Genomic DNA, 20,196 nt, shown 5'->3' on the forward strand with positions numbered 1-20,196 from the left:
GGAAAGCAGGGCAGACAATATGGGCTTGAACCTGCTCTTCATTGGAACAACTTTTCGATATTTTGATAATATGAAAATTCATTAACACTAAAGCTTTAACAGACCCAAACCCCTTTGCCAACCTGTTTCCTTAGGGAAGAATGTTTGTATTTCCTTTTCAATCGCCATGACAGACAGTAAGTTAGGGGAGGGAGATAACTGTCCCCATCAGTCATCACCTTGTCAGGATGACTGGCAGTCAGTAGCCTTCAGGCTTGCTTGAAAAGCTAAAGCTAGTTAAGATCTTCTTAAGTCTGGACTGGAGAGACACCTCTGGACCTGCTGCCCCTCAGTGACACCTGAAAAGCTGGTCCAATATTCTATGCCAGGTCTTTAACATGTCTGTTAGTTTCTTCTTCTTCCAAAACTACTGTCAAGTAACAGGGAAGGGGAAAAAAAATGGAATTCAAGGTTTGAACCACAGCAGGGGCTCTTTTTAGCCTCCCCCACCTGCAACATTATTCTTGCAAGTGATTGATGACCAGGGATATATATGCAGGAACAATTTGTTATTATCTAAAATAATACACTAGAGTGCAAAGTAGCCTCTATAAAAGGAGTAGCCATTTCTGGAAAAATCTCCACTTTAAAGCTACGATAATCGAATGAAGTTTACCACCAGAGTCTTCACAAGTAGCTGTTGGAAGCAGTTATTAAAGTAGGTATTAGGCTAGACTGAGATCTTGTGCAAACAGTTGTAGCTCCCGTGAGTACAATCACACTGACAGGCTGGTTTCAGTCCTTTAGGCAAGAGAGAGGCAAAAAAGTGAGAGACGCTAGCAGAGCATCTGCTAGTTAGATCAAAAAAAGTCTGTCTTGTTGGCAGAGCTATTGTCCTTTGGTCACACCAATCCTAATTTGAGTCCTGCTTGCAGCAGCATACAAAACCTGTGACAAACATAGTCATGCTGACATTGAGCTGGATGCCAAAAGAGGATAATCACAAGTACTTGAGACTGCAAAGAAAAAAACCAACAAAAAACCACAAAAAAACCAACCACACACAGAGGAGGAAAGATTTCAGGTCTGAAACTGGAAAAAAAAAAAAAAAGTGTATTTTTCTCCCCAGCCCTCATTCAACATACAAAGCAATACTCAAAAACTGCAAACACATGCCTGCATCAGATGTTTTTCAAGAAATTCAAGTCTTTGTCTGTGCACTGCTCAGCCTAAGGCTAGGGCATGTGGAAAACAGAGAAATACTTTATTTCCAGACTTACAGTATTTTTATTCATGACTGTCTATGAACTCTCCTACTTGTTCTGGTTGCTCTTTGGGTCTTTTATTGTGCCTGATACAGCAATCTGGCCTGGTCCAGAAGTGAATCATCTAATTACTTTGAAGAGTCACAAAATCCCTGTCAGAGATTAACAAATGCTTTTTGTAGTTCACATCTAAGAGCAAGGCTGTGCAGGTCAGAGCTGCTGGCCAGGCCTGAGGCACTCGTGATGCAGTCCAAGGCTGAGTGTCCAGCAGAACAAGAGGTGAACACAACAGTCTGAAATACATTGGCAAGATGATTCTCTTTGGCCAAAAGGGATGATGCAAAAAGTTTCTGCGACTTGAAGTGCTAATATGCTCTGTGGGTTATGGTTAATTTATTAATTATATTCAAGCTGTACTACAGACAGAGAAAAGCAGAAAAAATAACAATTTCTGTGGGTCTCTCCTCCCACCTGTTGCATCTGTATTAGTAATTTGGATATTGACTTGCGGAGCAAGAAGTTGTCTTTAATGATCATTGTAAGGTTTTCTTGAATGAACTTTGCACAAATGAGCTGCCTTTTCTATATTACTCTAAATACTTTGCATAGTTTTGTGTTGTAGTACAGATTTTTCATCTAGCCCCCAAGATACTAATTTATTTTCAGAGATTTATTTATATCCTGAAAAGGTATTTGTTCCTTTTACACTGTGTTTTGAATGAATATATTTTCAATTGTCTTGACTCTTATGAAGACATAATAATAATAAAAAGGATTCTCCCAAGAAAACATGGAAATAGAGAGGCTTTGAGTTAATGAGGAAAAGGTTTATAACTCTGGCCTCTGTTGACTGTTTGCAGCCTGCTTGACTTTTCCAGAATTGCCTTGCTATTTGGTTCCTCTTGTGTTCATCTGTCCCACACAAGTTACTTGTCAATTCTCCCTGACTCTGCCTGGAGCATTTGTGGTTTTGGTAACATTGTGGTTTTTATTAGATTCTTTTATTTCTCCTTTTTTTCCCCTTGTCTGCTGTGCAGTGAAGACATCCTTACACATTTCATTAATCAAAAGAAAATGACAGTTTTTATTTTCGTCCGATAAAGACAATCCTATTGTTATCTCACTGATGAGTAAAAACATATGAAAAATGTGAGCACTTGCACTGTACTATGCAAAGGCAGGATAAGGTTTTGCTTTTAATAACAGGTAACTATAAATGCACCACAATGACATACTATGAATGGGTGTTTACCTTTTCTGATTATTTCCACTTACGCTGAAGAGGCCCTCTGGCGGCTGCATCACGAGAGCTCGTTATTTGACCTCGTGGGTAAGATCAGCAGCAGCAGCAGAGAGAGCCCGAGTCCCAGCCAGCACAGAGTGCCCCTCTGAGCCCAGGGCTCTGCACCCCTCACTCACCTTGTGAGTACAATTATAAAAGGGCAGGTCCAATCGTTGTGTTTCCTGATGCAGCACAACATCGCTTAGAAAATTAATTGCAGCCTTAAAACAGGGTAGCACTGCACATTGCAGGGCCGATCAGATGATCCCCATCTGGAAGAGATGAGCTGTGCATATGCTTACTGTAATACACGCAATGGTATGGTTCGTCCTGAATTGTTTTCCCAGAGACAATTGGCTTAGTTTCATCTGCAAAATATTTTTAGGAGAGGAATTCCTGTAACTACTTAATTCATTTTTTTTAATAAGTGAAATCTCAATTTTCAACACTTCAGTACAAAATTCACCCTAGAATAGAGGGTAACGACACTGAGTCAAGACAGAGCTAGACCACTCTCAAAAACAGTTTACCTAGAAACAACTTAAACTCCTAAGTGTTTCCACTCTTGTACACAAGCTTACATACCTACTGCTTGCTTTATTCCATAACTTCTGCAGCTCAGGAGATCAGGGTGCAGTGACTTGCTTGAGTGCACAAGTGACAAAAGGGCTTTTTGCTGTGTGAAGCCTGTGAGTTGTTGATGAGCTGCCTCCTTCCCACTCACATTAGAACCCACTGCCTACCAGCAGCTGGAACTTGTTGAACTGTGGAAAGTGAGCAGGGCAGGGCTGAAGGAGGTCACGAACCTATGGTACACACAGCTGGGAACTTCTGGAGCATTTTATTCTATCTAGCTGCACTGGTCTTTCTTAAAGCTGTCTGAAATCTAGCTTTCATTCTGTTCTGGCAAAGACAGCAACACTTGCAGCTCTTTGAACACTCGCTCCTCCAACTGCACTTGAATGTTTTCTTGACATGAGGAAGACCTGGAATATGTCACCCCTTGCTGCAGACCCTGCTGTATGCCTCCCTCCCCTCTCCCAGGGCCAAGGTTCCCTGTGCATGAGGGCCCAACTTGATCCAGCCCAGCTGAGTATCCTTGCTCAGAGTGCTGGAAAAATGCTGTAAGAAAGCCTGGGGAAACAGGAAAGGTAAAACTATGCACCAAGGTAGAGCTATTAGGACAGGATTGTCAGTACCTCAAGGGCTCAGGAGGGAAAGCAGGAACATGGAAAGGGTATAAAATCTAAAGGAAGAGCAAGGCTAGTCAGGAAGCATCAGGTCAGTTTGTTGGGACAAGTCATCAGTGTCAGGGGCACTGATGGAGCTTGAGAGAGGACAGAAATGTGGCAATGCTGAGGGTCTGCTCCAGGGAGCTGCAGGGACTGACCCTTCCCCTCCTGCCCAATGTCTGCCTGGCCAGCAAAGCCACTGCTAGTACCTTGCTTGGTGAGCAGAATCATGTTCAGCCTAATGGCTTGTGAAATCCTTTCTTTGCTGTGAGCTGGTCAATAAATAACTGCTTCATGCACCTAGTTATGTACATACTGCTTAGAGATTACCTTTCAGACTGGCTAAAGATATCAGTACAAATACATCTTCATTTTTTTTAATATTCACTGGAAGGCAAAAAAAATTAGCAGAGTATTTTCTCATTAGTGTGTAATTCTTTCCCATTGGAGAAAGGCTGAAGCACAAAAAGGAAAAGTAATGTTCTATTTGTACTTGCAAAAAACTAAAATTATTTACCAAAATATTGAATTTACTAGCAAATTTTCTCTTGGCCTACTTTTAAATCATTGTTTTATTCCATTACTTTCAAGTGCTTCACAGATGTTGCTTAAAAACTGTCAGCCCTGTGTGTGAATTTCAGGTGGTGAAAATACTTAGGAAAATTCCTGCTGCAGATGACTTCTTTAAATCAGCAGAGTTCATGTGCAGAAACCATTTTCCAAGCACCTTTCCCCTTGGTAACACTTGTATGCTCAGCTCCAAAACAATAATGCTACTTAGAAAGCTGTATGAGCAGGTTGACCTGAACACCTGTAGTGTGCATGTGGGAAGTCTTCAGGGTGCCACATACCTTCATTCCTTAAGTTCCCCAAAAATCTCTTTCTATCCCAGGGAAGCTGTCAAAAGAGGTTAGTTTATTCAGGTGAAGGGACACCAATATAACACAGCAGAATTCAGAACACCACTGATGTAAGCATGGAGGGAGGGGAAACTGTTGTAAAAGGCAAGATAAGCTAAACAGTTACAGCTTGTCTGTGGAGAATCTAGCCTTTCTTCTTGGACAAGGAAAAAAATCCAGTAGTATTTTTCCTTGATATTTTTCCTTTACTACAGAAATGAGCTGCACAGATTTCTCAGATGGTAGATGTGGTTAGAGTTGTCCTGTAAAGGAAAGACTGACTCACTCCACATGCAGGCTTTTACACTCTCCCTCTGGTCACTGCACTGTAAATCTTTGCTGTTCTGACATCAGCTTGGCTTTTCTCAGTTGCGGGAGGAGAAGTTGCCAAACAGAATAGGTTTTGTATATCCTAACCCCTATTCTGGATAGAATTAATGGACCAAGACCGAAAGCCAAAAGCCTCAGATTTGTTTGGGTTAATCAATGCCAGAATTTGTTGGCTGGAGAATGATACAGATGATCTTTCACAGTAGAAAGACTATGTCAATGTGGCAAGAGTTTGGAAGGTAACAGCACACATATCTTAAATGCCACCAAGTAATACATTGGTTTTCACAATAAGACACTGCTGGACAGGATAGGATTAAGTATCTTATTCCAACACATGTGGAAATTTGCAAATAATTTTGGAGGGGTTGATCACAGCAAAAGAAACAAGTGCAGTGAAGTGTGCACAGGAAGAGTAGGAGCACAAACCTATATAAATATTCTGGCACATAAAATGCAGCTCTGATATGATGGTTCTATGCAAATTAAGGTGACACAGTTGTAGTAAATCTTCGGTTTTTCTGGTATGGTAGAGGTATCATGGCATAAATTAAAGTTAGAAGGGGAGAGCAAAACAGCACTTTCTAATAATTTTTTTTTCCCCATGAAAAACTAACACAGAGTACCAGGAAAGTGCTTTAGACTACTCCGACTTACTCTACAACTATTCTAGCCCAATATATGCAAACAGTCATTAGCAGGTCTCAGTTGCTCAACAGTACTTTCTTATACTACTTGTCTTGCACCTGCCCAGAGCACTTAATTTAGAAAATGAAGAAAAATAAAAGATTATGTTCAGTGCCTAAAGAAAGGCTACTTTCTAATCAGTAACAACCAACAAACAACAAGGTCAGTGCACTGATCTTACACATAGCATTTGTTTTGGTACACAATTACCCTACATGAATATAATGCTTATCTGTATTTGTTAACAGGTAAAAGAATTTATTAACAGCAGGTTTGCGAGTAGGGTTCAAAACAGGTTGTATGCAAGAGGATGGAGTCAATGTTTGAATGAGGTAGTTGGTAATAAATATGAGTTTTATTATATGCAATAAAAGCATATTATATAAAGATACTGCATTAATGCAGATTGCCTGATAGAAATAATACACACAACCTTATTATATCAGGCAAAAGGTACTAATCTGAAAGCATTCATTCTTATCAATTATAGTGAGAGAGCTAAGTTTATCATAGGGATAATTACAAAAGGAAACAAAGATCAAAAACTGTTTCCATCCTGCACCGAGTCTATTTTCATACAGCTTTTGTGAGGTAGCATTCATACTTAATTCAAAAAGACTGCTTATTGATCTGAGATTAATTCAGTATGGTGATAAACATGAATAATTAACAAAACCCTCTTTAAGTTTTCTGTATTAATCTTCTTATGCATTCCATTTTAGACAGGCAACATACTGGGCCAATATTTAAATGACTCCAAAATGGTTAAATGGTATTTTTTTCAGTTACAGGAGTCGAGTACTTAGTAGCAGAGTGTGATTTTTTTTCTCTCCATTAGTAATAATTGCTGAGGATGTCTTCATTGCATAAGCTACTGTAAACCAAGTTTCCCAACCTCTAGGTGCTAGCTCCACTGGAAACACATTTATCCTCAGTATCTTGTGCTAGTATTGTGTGACTGAAAGCTTGAGCCGCACACTGCCTGCAACATGCCCCCACCTGACATCCCCAGCAGGCTGCCTGGCCCACCACAGGGCTGATGGAGTCCTTGGGATACCTCAAAGCCGGGTATGTATAAAGGACCATCTCCCAAGAGAGAGAGGGTTCTCCAGAGCAGCGCAGCCTGGGATGAGCGAGCCTCCCTTTTGCTGCTCCAGCACCCATAGCAAGGTGCAGGAGCCCACTGGATCACCCAGCCACTGTTGTCTGCCACTGGGTGCACTCTTGGGCACCCAAAGCTAGGTTAGAGTCCCTCTCCTGCCATACACATCAATACAGAGCCACATCGAGACCATGTAATTGGTAAAGCATTTGGCTGAGGAGACACAATAGTTTGAATTTTCCTCTCTTGCTTTCCGAAGCCTTACTTTGGGCAGAGCAGTCCTCTATCGGATACGTGCCATCAGCAGTAGTGATCTTGCCAAAAGGATAATAAAATTAGAGATTATCTTTAAAGAAATAAAGTGCTTAAAGATTGCAGCTGGAAGGCAACACTAGGGATCATTTTGCATTCCAGTGAAGTATCACCTCTGCTCTCCAGAACCGGGTATGCCAGCCAACGCCAGCACATGTAGGGAAAATAAGCACTTGTAGGAAGCAGTCTGATACTATGAGCTACCAAAGTGACCCTCCATTTCCACCTTTACTTCTAGAAAAATGGCTAGCATTTACAACTACAGCATGCAAGCCTGGTTACATACAACTCTCCATGTGGGCTGACACAGAGAACAACAGAATTTTTGCATTCAGATCACACATTTCATCATATACTTTTCATACATCTTTTCCTGTTTTGCCTAAAAGAGTGACTTTGTAGTTGATATGAAAGAGTTAAAATTTGATTTTAATGGAAGACAGAGGAGGGAAAAACCTAGACGGTAAAGCAGAAAGCAACTTCAAAGATTTCAAAATAAACGTGAAGGTTTTACCATAACCTGTTGGGGTTTTCCCCCAGTAAAGGAAGGACCGAAGGAAAAAGACGAAACATTTTCATTTTTTTTGATATTTTTTATTCAAAAGTTTTCAAAGAAATAAAACAGAAAAAAGCTAACAATCTAATCAAATTTACAGTTCAAAAATGTCTTTTGGCGTTTAACAACAAGTCCTAGGAAACAAAACTACAGAGTTATCTTGAACCGGACAAATAATTTACCACTGGCAAGTTTGTGGCACTAGTAAAACAAAAATAAAAAATTAACTCTCTTGATCATATAGATATCTCTATGAAAATCTTTTTTTTTTCAATCTGTACAAAAGGTCTTTCTTCATAAATTAATTTTTTTATAATTTAATGGCTGTCTACTATGTGATGTTTAAGTAACTGATTATTTCTTTATGTACAGAGGTTAAATTTCCCAAATCTTACCCAGACAATGAGTATGGCACTTAGTTCAGACATTTCTGGCAGCAACTCTTCTTCCCTCTAACACAGCTATCATACTGCAGTTTTAATTAACGCAAAAATAGCAACTAGTGAGAGATCCAGGTTTGGAAAGTTACCAAATACAGGCAAGGTGCTGCAGGAAGTCTGGACTTTTACAAAGCAGTAATATTCCAGGGAGCATAGAACCAATAATACCACAACTTTTTAAAAAAAGAAAAAACAAAAACACATCTCTTATGACTATGCATTTCACTAGAATCTACACTTCTCAGAGCAGCAATTTACTTTTGAAACTATGAAATGTCACCGACATCTATACTCCAATACTCACACAAAATTTAAAAACTAAAAAATACTTGAAAGAAACAACTGCTTAGCCCTAGCTCCTGAGCTAGGATGATTTGGTCTGTGGAAACAGGGAGGGCCAGCAACCTGTCCCAATACAAAAGGAAATAAACTTTGAGGTAGATAACTGATCATATACAGCTGACCAGAGAAGTACACAGTTTTGGAAGACAACTTAATTTATCATTCGATTTAAAACATATGCAATTGTAATAAAGAGCTTTAGTAGCAGTGAATTATTTAATATGTGAAGTACAAATAACTGTGTATTTATGAATCAGGAATTTCATAGTTTCAAAATTGGTTTTCTTTACACTTAACACTTGTAGTGATGATGTAAAGTGTGGCACTGCTTGGATCCAAGTCTTCCTTCATGCTTTTGTGTCCATACATCAATTAAAATTATAAAACCTAAATGCAAATGTACAAAAAAGGCACATTCTCCTAACCGCAAACTGGTCCGGCAAAAATAAAGAGTACAGAAGACGCAATGCTGAGACAAATCAGAATTATTGGTTACTGGCTCTTTGTTCTTTGGTAAAGTTACCTTTTAAAAGTGCCAAGTCTTTTTATTTTTATTTACCTACTATAGAGAGCTAGTACCCAATCAATTATGCTTCTACTTAGATCTCAGCGTATGTTTGAAAAACGAGTCCTTTAGCTTTTGCCATTTTGCTGTAATAGCAACTTTTCTGTTTGCTAAGTCTCAGCACAATCCTCATCCTAAAGCACTATCATTAGTATAAAGGAAGGACAAAAACATTCGGTGATATCTCCACCCCAAACTCCCTATTCTACCTATGCTAAAACTAGAACATCAAGTTAGTTTCTGAAAAAAGGCAAAAAAAGATTTTACATTGCATCATACAGCAGAGTTCCTAAATCATTCAAACTACCAGAGGGAACTATTGGCATATGGCCTTACAAACAATTTATACTATTAAAATTTCCCCAGTCAGAAAATGTGTTTCACACAAAACATTTTTTCCCCTCTTGCATTTCACTACCTTACATATTATGTGAAAAAATCATTAAAAACACTTACTACACATTAAAAAAGCCAAATTTTCAGCAATTTTTATTGACTACCTTTAAAAGCCCTATGCTGCTGTTTTACAAGGCATAATAGACCAGCTCATTTGGTCAAAGCGTTCTACACCATTAGTTTGGACTACTTACTGAAACAGCTACAGCATTGAAAGATTTAAGGCAAATTGGAATTTATAGAAAAGGATAAGACACTTCACACTACATTAAAAGAAAAACAGAAAGCTAAAAGACCAGACACTGTAACTGCAACACTGCACTAAAGCAACACTCACACACTGCAAGCACAGAACATCATATTAGATGTTTTACTATTTTAAACTTCAGAAAATCCATTTCATACAAAAAAAAAAGAAAAAGAAAAAAGAAACAAACAAAATAAAAATAACCCAAAACACAAATTCTGTCATGCACGTGAATAAGTCTTCGTGGTCATCTGTGCATACCCAGAAATTTGAATATTTTTTTTTGCGTCATAACACTTGATAAAAATTTTTTTTTTACTAAAATAAACCTGTTCATGGGAACAGCTACTAGATGAATTTAAGGTTTTTCTTATGCACCTTATAGAACTTATAGCAAAAATAGTTTTAGTTGATTTCATTATAAATAACATTTTCAAGAACCTGTGCAAAACTGTCAATAATTCCTAAAGCACAATTGATCAGTAAAATCCATGATTGTTTCAGCCTTTGCACCCTTCTCCAGGCCAGGTCAACACTGGACATCTGTAACACAGAAAGGTCAGAGCTAGAGTGGAATTACAATCACACGCCTTTTTTCTAATGTAGCTGTCCACCAAACTAAATAATTTCCTATTTTAGACAGCTGAGAGAAGACTAAGTGAATCTGAGTATAGACCTGAGAAGTAACATAGGCGGCACTCCAGGTTCTCGGCCCTTCCCAGGAAAAGGCTCTCTGCCAGGACACAGCCTGTTCTGTATTTCCCCCTCTTTCTCTAATAACTGCTCAGCATGCAGAGTTCCCACTGGGGATCTGTGAGGCTGCACTCAAAGCTCTTCCCTTCTTTTTTGTTTTGTTATTGTTATTTCCTTTTAATTGACCAAAAGTGGTTGAGTATGCTACTCCTGTGGCATCTCCAAGGCTTTTGATCTCTGGAAAAGGAACACAACTTTCTTTCAGTGCAGCCCCAGGGAGGCTGCGTACAACAGCTAACTCAGAGATAGCTACTGTGCCTCCATGATGGCAATACTGAACAGCAATTCAGGGCTCATCAAATTTGAAGGCAGACTTCTCAGTGTACTGTATTGGCTTATATTGCCATGTACTGTATTGGCTTATATTGCCAGTTAATGACAAAAAAGTTTAGACAATTTTTTAATTTCTCAAGGCAAGGCAAAGTATGGTATTTTAAGGCTTGTACACTAATAGGTGCATATAAAATGGGGGTGTTTTTTCAAGTCCGTTTGACTATTTTTCACATAGGAGCAACTTTTTGAAAAGAAGCTATGAAGTTATTAAATGTAGCTGCCAAAGGAAAGGTGCTGTGTATTTTTGATTGACTGCATCCACTTGTGCAAATGCGCTAGTTGTCATTTACCCCTCATTTATGGGAATATGTATATTGACTTTAAATAGGACATTCCCAAAAGTGCTGCATGTGCATTTAGAAAGAAGTTTCAGTTTGACAAGAGTAACAAAGCTACAACAATCAAGAGACCGCAGTGTTCCCTGTATTTAGGGCACAAAATATCGGTCAAATCCCTCCCCTTCACCTGTCTGAAACAAGACAAGTACCAGCATGTTCCAGGGACAGAAATACCAAATGCCATACTCTGAGGCTGAAATCACCTGAGTAATATTAACCTTCCCTACGTGCCCACTGCTGTAGCCACTGCTGTCACAGATTTCACTGGCTTCTGTTGCATACAAATACAGGTAACAGTGCTTCTCTGAAGAATAAGACGTGAAGAACTGACTTACAGCAAACACACAGAGTTGCTCACAGAGTTTGGAATTCTACACAGAGTCATCAATATAAAATGCGTCTCAGATGGCAACACAGCTCATCCTTTCAGGAGACTTAAGGCTGCTCCTCCTGCCTGGTCTCAGTCTATGGGAAAGATACTGACAGGCTGGGAGAGAGAGGCAGGATGAGGATATGACATGCAGGAATACGCCTCACTGTCTACCACAGATCTCTATTGGTAAGGAGGTTTTACATGCCCAGAGGGAAGACTTAAGGCAAAACAAATAATTCCTTGAAAAGCGGTTAACACCAGGCAACTGCCTTGGCATGGGAAACGTGCAGGAGTCATGATTTTAGCACTAGGAGATGGATAACGAGAAGAGTCTGTGGCTTTGCTTACTGCCTGTCCTGGAAGCAAATCAAGGATGTGGGCTTTCTCTAGATGCCAGCATTTGGCCAGAGTACAGGAATAACACAGGTCATATGCTGTGCTATGCAGGCTGGGCCATCTGTTGAATTTGCCAAGTTTCCCCATTGGTTTGTTTCTATCTTTACATATAAGAAGCTGTTATGCCAACTATGGGGATGAGAGCAATGTTGTCAAATAGCACAGCTGACCTGCAGAATCAAAGGTAATGCCTAATGTTCTCTTGGATCAATATATTTTAGAGAGAATATCACACAACTATAGCACATAACTGATTACGATTTTTCAGTATCTAACAAATGCCATGAGGGCTGTAGGAAAACCCTTCTAAGACAGCCTCTAGCACATAATTGCAGCTGAATGGAATTTTTCAGTGTGAGGTCTTAGAGAATGTGATGTAAAAAATTATTTAGTCGAGTTGCCCAGCTTAAAAAGCACTAAAAAAAAAAAAAAAGATGAGTTAAAAAAGAAGAAAATTCCAGAATTTTAAAACATGGATCATGGAAAAGGAAATGATTAGTGCAAGCAACATTTTCAGGACGGAAATCTACAGAAAGAGAAAAAAGGTCATGCAAGCAAAACTAGAGGAAACCTGGAGTAGGAAAGCAAAACTCTGGAATTAGAACCAAACAAGGACATGGATTAAAAATTAATTGACAAAATTCTGGACAAAACTGCTTTTTCCTAGAAAAAAGAATGAGCAGAGAAGTCTTCAGGAGAAAAGGTCAGCAAGGATTTCTACCAGACAACCTCCCTGCCTGTGGTCTGTAAATCAGTTGCAAAGCTGCTTCTAACCTTATATGTACCACAGAACTAGAGCATGTCTTTCAATACAGTTCCCTTTAGCATTTTGATTCTCATATTTTTGCACTAATTTCTTGTTATTCTGTATACAACATGCTGCTAAAATGAACAAATTAAAATCCAACATAATCCAGTTATGCTATATAGAAATTATTAAAACAATATTACTCATAATTTATTAACTCATTTCTGGATCCCATGTTTCCTTCCCTGGCTTCTGACTCTGGCTAAGTTCAAACTAATTTCACTTCTTGTCCCCAGATATTATCATCAGGACTATTTATATGACAATAAAAAAAGAGTTCAATACAGAGTACTGTAAGTTATGAAATAAAGTATCTTTGAATTACATCTTTCATGAGACAGGATGAGCCCCTACCTCACGGTTATTTATTTTGCTGATACGTATATGGAGAATGGTCACTGGATGTCTCTACTGTAACCTGTTGTTGACCACTGGCTTCCTGCAAATAAAAAGGAAGACGAGCCATGAGACACAAAATCAGGTATCATTACCAGCAATCTGCATTTCAACGTGACTTCTGCAATTAACAGTGTTCACATCTAAAACCTTCCTAGCATTCCTCAACTGAGGTATTACAAATCTGAGGTGTTAACTTTACATTGATTTACATTTCAGCAAACAAGAGAAATAAAATGATCATGCAAACCCTGTATTTCCTCAGCTGCTTTGATGATAATTAAAAAAAAAATCCTGAAACTTTTGACATTATAGAAATAAATACACTGAGAGAGAGCAAATAACTGCTTGAATATTTTCTATCTGGAAATGCAAAAGAACATTCTGTCCCTTTCTTTTTGAGGGGCAGCGAGAAGAATGAGATCTACTTGCCACATATACAAACGCCATCACTATGAGTACTGTGATGTGATTGGCACCAGGCAACACAAAGAATTGTAGATGGGGCTTTGCACCCAGACCGCCCAGAAATCATGGAATAATTCAGCTGAGAGTGCTTTGGCAGCCAGAGCTAATTACTAAAGGTACTTCTCTGATCAATATGGGCAGATGAACCAAACTGATCCACACAACTTCTGGAATTTCTGGACAAATAGGTTTTGAAATGAAATGTATCTTTTTTAGAGGTTCTATAAGAGACTGTCTAGCACTCATTCTGGATACAAGAGCTGCAGTGCATCTTGTCTAGCTCCTGTAAAGGAGTACTGACCTATGAAAGGGTGTAAGGTAAGTCAAAATAGTAGACAAACTATGGTCTACCATTTAGTTATGCTCTCCAACTAGACTAATAAGCTTCTTCAATGGAGGGGTTTATTACACAATTATGCACAGAAACCTGAGTTGCCAGGGTCAATCAGGATTCTCTGCAAAAAATTACAATCATGGTCTGTTGGTAGAGAATTTTTCTCACAGGTAAACTAAATGAAAGATCAAAAATACAATACACTACCTGTCTTGTTCCTACTGGAGTTAGGTTTCACAAAACAAAAGGTTTGCCTGAGCTATGCTCATAGAGAAGACTGCTCCAAGTACTGTACTGCTATAAGTACAGGTCATTCCTTGTTATAATACTAGATATTAGTTGAGAATAATGATATTTTATAGTTTTAATATAAATTGCATTCACGGTACATTTACAGTAACAGTATTTGCCTTTAAGCGTTGATTTTCCTGGCCAAAAAAAAAAAAATCATAATCATATTTCTTATCTCTGCTCTTTGATAGAATATACTGACCTCAACAGGAACTGCTGCTGTCTGGACATGTGTGTATTGGGGGATGTAGGCTCCTTGCATAGCTGTTGTGGCTGGCATGTACTAGAAAGACAGAGTCCATTACATTGAGTTAAAGCCCAGTGTAAATTTATGAGTATTCAAAATACTTATCATGATATTGTTTAATAGATATTGACTGTTTCCCTAAAGCAACATACATGAGAGAAAGACTTTTGTGTCTGAAATCAACAGGCTTTCCAGAAAACTCACATATCTATTTTGAGAAAATTCAAATTTAGACTTCAAAGACCATGTAAAGGACTTTTCCTTCTTTGTTAGTCCCAATCATTTTCTTTTTTTAATCTGCTCAGAAAAGAAAGGTCTTGCAGTTTAGAAGCTAGCCTGCATCTCTTCTTCTGGTTTACTTTCTGTTCCACACTTCAGGAGATCAGAGTTGAGGAAAGGAATACGAAGAGTAAAACCAACTATTTTAATTTTTTTGATGCAACTCTGAAGTTACCTCCCGGGCTCCTTTCATTAGCTTTGATCTATTTTTATTTACTCATTTCCAATTTCTGATCAGCTAATAGACTCAATAAAAACTGCTAAGTATTATTTAAAAACGGAGACAGTTCTTAGCAGTTTATTGGATAAAAGATGACTTAAAAGGATTAATTTTTTCTATATGCAAGCTGCACAGGCATACTGTGATCTACATACAGTATTTTCTGCTTGTGTAAGTTCTATTTTGTATGAAATTGCTACATACTGTTCCAGTACTGCCTAATGAAAGATGACTCATCTGCTGCGTCAGAGGGCTTATCATTGATGCAGGCTGTAGTGACATGGTGTGGTCCATGGAGGGAGTCAGTACAGCACCCTGTTAAAACAGAGATGGAAAGAAATGGTTGCAACACTCACATTTTAATTTCATTTTTTATTTGATAGTCAAAGTATGGACTGTCCTTCCGAGGGGATATACCACAAGAACTATCCTTAATCCCAGGCACTGACTCAGAAAAGCAAATCTGAGGCATTCTAAATATTCTACTCGAGCATCTGTGCTTTGCAGTTTGGTAATGGGGTAAGACAGTCATTGACTTCCCATTATACATGCAACTGATGTGCAATGCACTTGAGAGACCTGCTGAAAATGCTTTGTAAAATATGAGTTTAACCAGATGCCAACTTGAAAGCAAAAATATGCACACATTACCAGGTACAGTTTCACTTAGCTTAAGCTTTGGAATTTCATGCTTTAGGAAGAGACTTCTATCTCATATTTAGGAACAAGGGCTTTGGAGTAACATTTGTGATGGGAGAATTCTACCCATCACACGTGATGTTCACACACAAAACAGCTGCCCTACTTAGTGGCTGGGTTCATTAGCACACAGATTTTAACAGTGAGTTAGCAATGCTGATTTTTTGTCTAAATACTAGCTGCTATGATGACATTTCTATCACTTCTGCACCATTTCGCTAGCTTCATAAAAATTATACATTGAATTTTTGAACACTCAAGATTTCTAAATATGGAGGGCACACTCGTAAGGTTTTCACAGTTAACTGAGACAGGATTATCAAGAAATTTCATTTTACCAATCATGTTCCACAAAAACACATTTCCAAATACTTTGCCTGACTTATGCTTGCAGAAGGTGTTGATTAAAATTCACGGAGGCTCAAAATTAACAGAAATAATTGCGGTGTACTGAAAGCCAATATTTTGAATTAATAACTAATCCTTAAAAGAAAATAATAATAAAAAAGAAAATAAAAAGAAGTATAGAATACAGTTGGAAAAACAACCATGTGATCGGTGTAGATGAAATGAGTCATAGGCACATCAAATACTGAAAGAATTTCCTGTCTGTGGACTGCAGACTTCTCTGTAAAGCAAATGAACAAGACAGCACCTGTCTTCACATGGGCCAAAACTCACCTCCAGTCAAGAATCTAGATCTTTATTTTCAACTTGAAATCTCATTGTGTGTACCTGTGCAACTAATATACCTTATAGCATTATAACATATCAACTTGTGTCTTTCCCAGCATGATTTGCAATATGTTTTTTATGCAAATCTGTGTTGATAGAGAGGGAAGTTAAAACCTGTTGTGTGTGTATTTAACATCAAAACCCATAAATACAACAATTAAGTGTGTGAGAGGGTGTTCTGGTTCAGCATCGCCTTTTCTGCATGCCCAAGAAGAAAATGTTCTGCCAAGTAGACTTACATTCTATAATCTGCATGGAGAGGTTAATTAAAGTCAAGACCATGTCCTTTCTATATCTGGAAACAGACGTGTTTGTTAACTACTGGAGTGCATATATTAAAGTGCCTGGTATTACTAGTAACGCTCATCTCAGAAACTTAGTAAGTGTCAGATATAATGGTACTTAATTGGCAAATGACATAGATAAGAAGCAAAATATCACGGGAAAGTATAGATTAGAATGCCTGACAGTCTAGTACAGACAAAAGTGTAGGGAGATTAGCATTACTCCTGAGTGGTGAAGCCAGAACAGGCTATGCAGGTTTTCTCAACCGAGTGCCCATAATGTCATATATATCACTACATCTGTCTGTCTTTCACAAATTATCCAGTCTGAACTATGGTAGACCCATTCTAAAACATTGGGTCTTTAATTTCAGCTCCTGAAGGGTAAACAGGTTGTATAACGTTGATATTTGCAAAGTGTTTTTAAAGTAAAAATACAATAAACAAAAAAAACCACCACAAAACAAAACAAACAAAGAAAAACCCAACAAAAAATCCCAAACAAACAAAAAACCCACCAAATTTTCCTCTTTCTGATGTGGTAACTCTAATGGTCCTCATCACCTTGATAGTCTGAAGGTAGCTTTTTTTATTTTACCTGATAAAATGAGGCCCCAATTCAGGTTTACTACCTTTATTTCACCTTTCATTTTGATCCATGATTTGGTCACGATGTAATTGTCAAATCTAAAAGTAACTTGGCAGGAATAGACCTACTTCCTGTTGTTTAAAGTATGTAAAGTATTTATATCATGAGTAACACAACAATGGAGAAGAATAAAAACTTACTGGGTGCTGCATTATATATGGTTGAGGCTGCATCCAAGAAGGACTCTGAACCTAGAACAAAATTGGTATTTCATTTTTCATTTTATTAATCCTTTTCATGAATACTCCAACTGAGTTATAGTAAAAATTTAATAAATCATCTTAGCAAGCCCTCTCCCTTATTTATTGACCTTTTTAATCCAATTAGTCACTCTGTGGAACAACACTGATTTCTATAAAAAATGGATTCATTGTACCTGTAAATCAGACACAAGATTTGGAGACAATATACCACATACACCTTGTAGAAAAATATACTATGTTTTTAGTGCAGGTTTCAGAAACTTTATCAAGTACACCGAAAGGATTCAAATAGATGATTGATAGATTTCTGCTATGTTGAAAAAGGAGGTACCATGTCTTCAAAATTCCTTTGTGGAAAAGTAATTGGGATCTCAGATGGTATAACATCATTTGCCTTCTAGTGTGATCAGAATAAAATAAATTATTGTATTTTCACAAGTGAAAAAGAAATCAGGAATTCTGCCATAATCTTGTTCTGGGAATAAGAGAAGAATTAGGAGAACTGTTCTTCTCCAAGACACTGCAGTATGTTATTCCCAAAGCACAGGAAGAAAAGAAGGATCTGATGAGCATTCCTACTCTCTTGCAACAAGCATTTTCTCTCCAAAACCAGTGATCACCCAAATACTTCAATTGTGGTAGCATGCCTAACTTTGCATAGCAAAGGAAAAAGGTAAACTAATAGGTTATACTGTTATCCTAGTTAAAAAGACCTGGTTGCAACAGCTCTTTGAAAAAATGTGCTGCAAGAAATATTAAAAGTAAGAAAAATGTTTCTTCCACACCTGCTATAGGTGTGTAGGATAAGGCAGGATTCTGACTTGCACTGCACACTGACTCACCACTGCTGCTGGACGCTTAAAGCCCTGTTAACACCTCAACCATTCATTCCCAGAGTCCTGTGAACAGGACAGGTAGACACACAGTTTTGAAAACAATCCAGATGAGGTATTTTCTGGAGGATGGAAATATTTCTTGCCTCCTTTTGGTACTGATTTTCAAATCAGAGTAGTTTTTTTCTCTTTTCTAATCAGGAAAAGAGCAAACAGGAGTTCAAAAATGGAATGGAAAAGACTGGAACACTCCCTTTCCTCAGGCAAAATCTTAATGGCAAAAATACTGGTACACCCTGACTAAAACTTTGGCTAATTTACTCACACTATCGTAGTAACTGGCTTAGTATAGTCATTTGGGTATACAGGAGTTGCAGAAACAAACACTAGCTAAAACTTTATTAAACTTGTTTACCTTTAATAAGAATAAATCTAGGAGCAGGTTATACCATGCCTCAAAGAAAAAAAAAAATAAATCATGCTTGTGTGATACAACCTGTAGAAGACGGAATGCTGCAGGTTTCAGTGAGAGTAATCAGTAATGATGTGACTAATACTCAAATTGTGAAACTCTTCTGGCCAAGAACCTCCTTCCTCCACAGTACAGAATACTTCAATTTAATTTTCAATTCCAATTACTGTGGCACTTCTAACATAATGATATTCATAACTCCATCCACAATAATTTAAGCATGCTATGTATATTGAAATACTGCTAACTACATTTCTGGAAACATAATGGATTGTGGTCTGCCTATCTCAATAAACCCAGAAAACAATACTGTATTCCTAAATAGTATGTTTCCATGCCAACTCACAGCTTTTGCTTGGATTCTGAATATCAGAGTCTTATATGGATAAATAATTTATATTTTAATAAAGGGTAGCAGCTAATTTTACTGGAATCTTTTTCTGGGTAAGAACTTACTGCAATTTCTGAGATCTGCTGTACCAAGCAGAATGATTCAATATACTGAAAAATACAGTACTAGTACTGTCTGCTGAGAGCAAACATTGTGTTGCATAAGTTACCTCAGAAATTAATATAAAAATAATCCAGCTGCCCTTTGCACTGGAGAACACTTTTAATTCCTACACAACAGTTCGCTCACGCAAGAAGGCATTAGATCTCCAAACTAATATTAGATAATTCTTCCTCATTCTTCTCACCTGGAATGGAAGGCTAAATGAAAAATTCTGCAAGAGAAAACTGAGGAAATGGCCCACAGTGCCTCTGTTAGCCTTCTATATGCCCTTTACATAGCCTTCCAAATGCATTCTTACACACAATAAGTCAGAAAACTCAGCACAACTCTCACTAAAGAGCAAACAGGCAGTTTTCCTTCCCCTGACATAGAGAGGTAAGAATTTTCTAAATTTAATTAGTTTTGGTCATTTATGATCTGAATCACTGATGTTTACTTCATTTATGTGTAAAGCAGTAAAATGCCAAAATAGCTCATGATTTTGTGTACAGTAGGATAATTGACACATCTCAAGCAGTAATTGCAGAGCCTACATGTAAGACTGCCATACTAGTTGCATTAAAAGCAAGTTGCTTGTAAACTGAAATGTATGATGCCTTAAAATTGAGCATTTCTAAGAGATTTATATCAAAGTATTAAAACTGTTCTATATAATTTCCAGTATATTGAACTGTTCATCAATATCCCTTATGGGGCTCAAGATGGCACCTATCAAAATCCCCCTTCAGAAAGTTTTGGGCTGGGCTCTAAAACCAAAAAATGTCAATGATTTATGTTTTAATATGTTGTTCAAAATAAAGTAGCCTTTGGTTTAGAAACATTGTCCTAGGATATTAAATACTTTACTCCTAACAGAAAACCGCTGAATTTGAATGCTGAAGTAATTATGATTCTGAAATCTTTTCTCAAATTTCCTTCTCTAATGTCAAGCAAGTTT

At 37.8% G+C, this 20,196-nt stretch overlaps 1 protein-coding gene across 4 annotated transcripts in view; it reads right to left on the reverse strand.

The window, feature by feature from the left end:
- Positions 1 to 1,294: 1,294 nt before the first annotated feature.
- RBMS1 (RNA binding motif single stranded interacting protein 1) overlaps positions 1,295 to 20,196 on the reverse strand; it is a 151,304-nt gene continuing 132,402 nt past the window's right edge. For 3 of the 4 annotated variants that reach the window (XM_051787673.1, XM_051787675.1, XM_051787676.1), the window contains exons 10-14: positions 17,378 to 17,428; positions 15,075 to 15,185; positions 14,327 to 14,407; positions 12,990 to 13,074; positions 9,459 to 10,177 (exon numbers count right to left, since the gene is read on the reverse strand). In XM_051787673.1, coding sequence (XP_051643633.1) covers positions 12,997 to 13,074; positions 14,327 to 14,407; positions 15,075 to 15,185; positions 17,378 to 17,428 — 321 coding nt within the window. In that variant the 3' untranslated portion in view covers positions 9,459 to 10,177; positions 12,990 to 12,996. Of the gene's footprint in view, positions 2,895 to 9,458; positions 10,178 to 12,989; positions 13,075 to 14,326; positions 14,408 to 15,074; positions 15,186 to 17,377; positions 17,429 to 20,196 lie in introns of those variants that run through there. The other variant, XM_051787674.1, reaches the window with a different exon arrangement.

The sequence above is a fragment of the Manacus candei genome, unplaced genomic scaffold (genome assembly GCF_025592945.1).
Source record: "Manacus candei isolate 608988 ecotype Guabito, Panama unplaced genomic scaffold, ASM2559294v1 h1tg000023l, whole genome shotgun sequence".
NCBI classification, from domain to species: Eukaryota; Metazoa; Chordata; class Aves; order Passeriformes; family Pipridae; genus Manacus; species Manacus candei.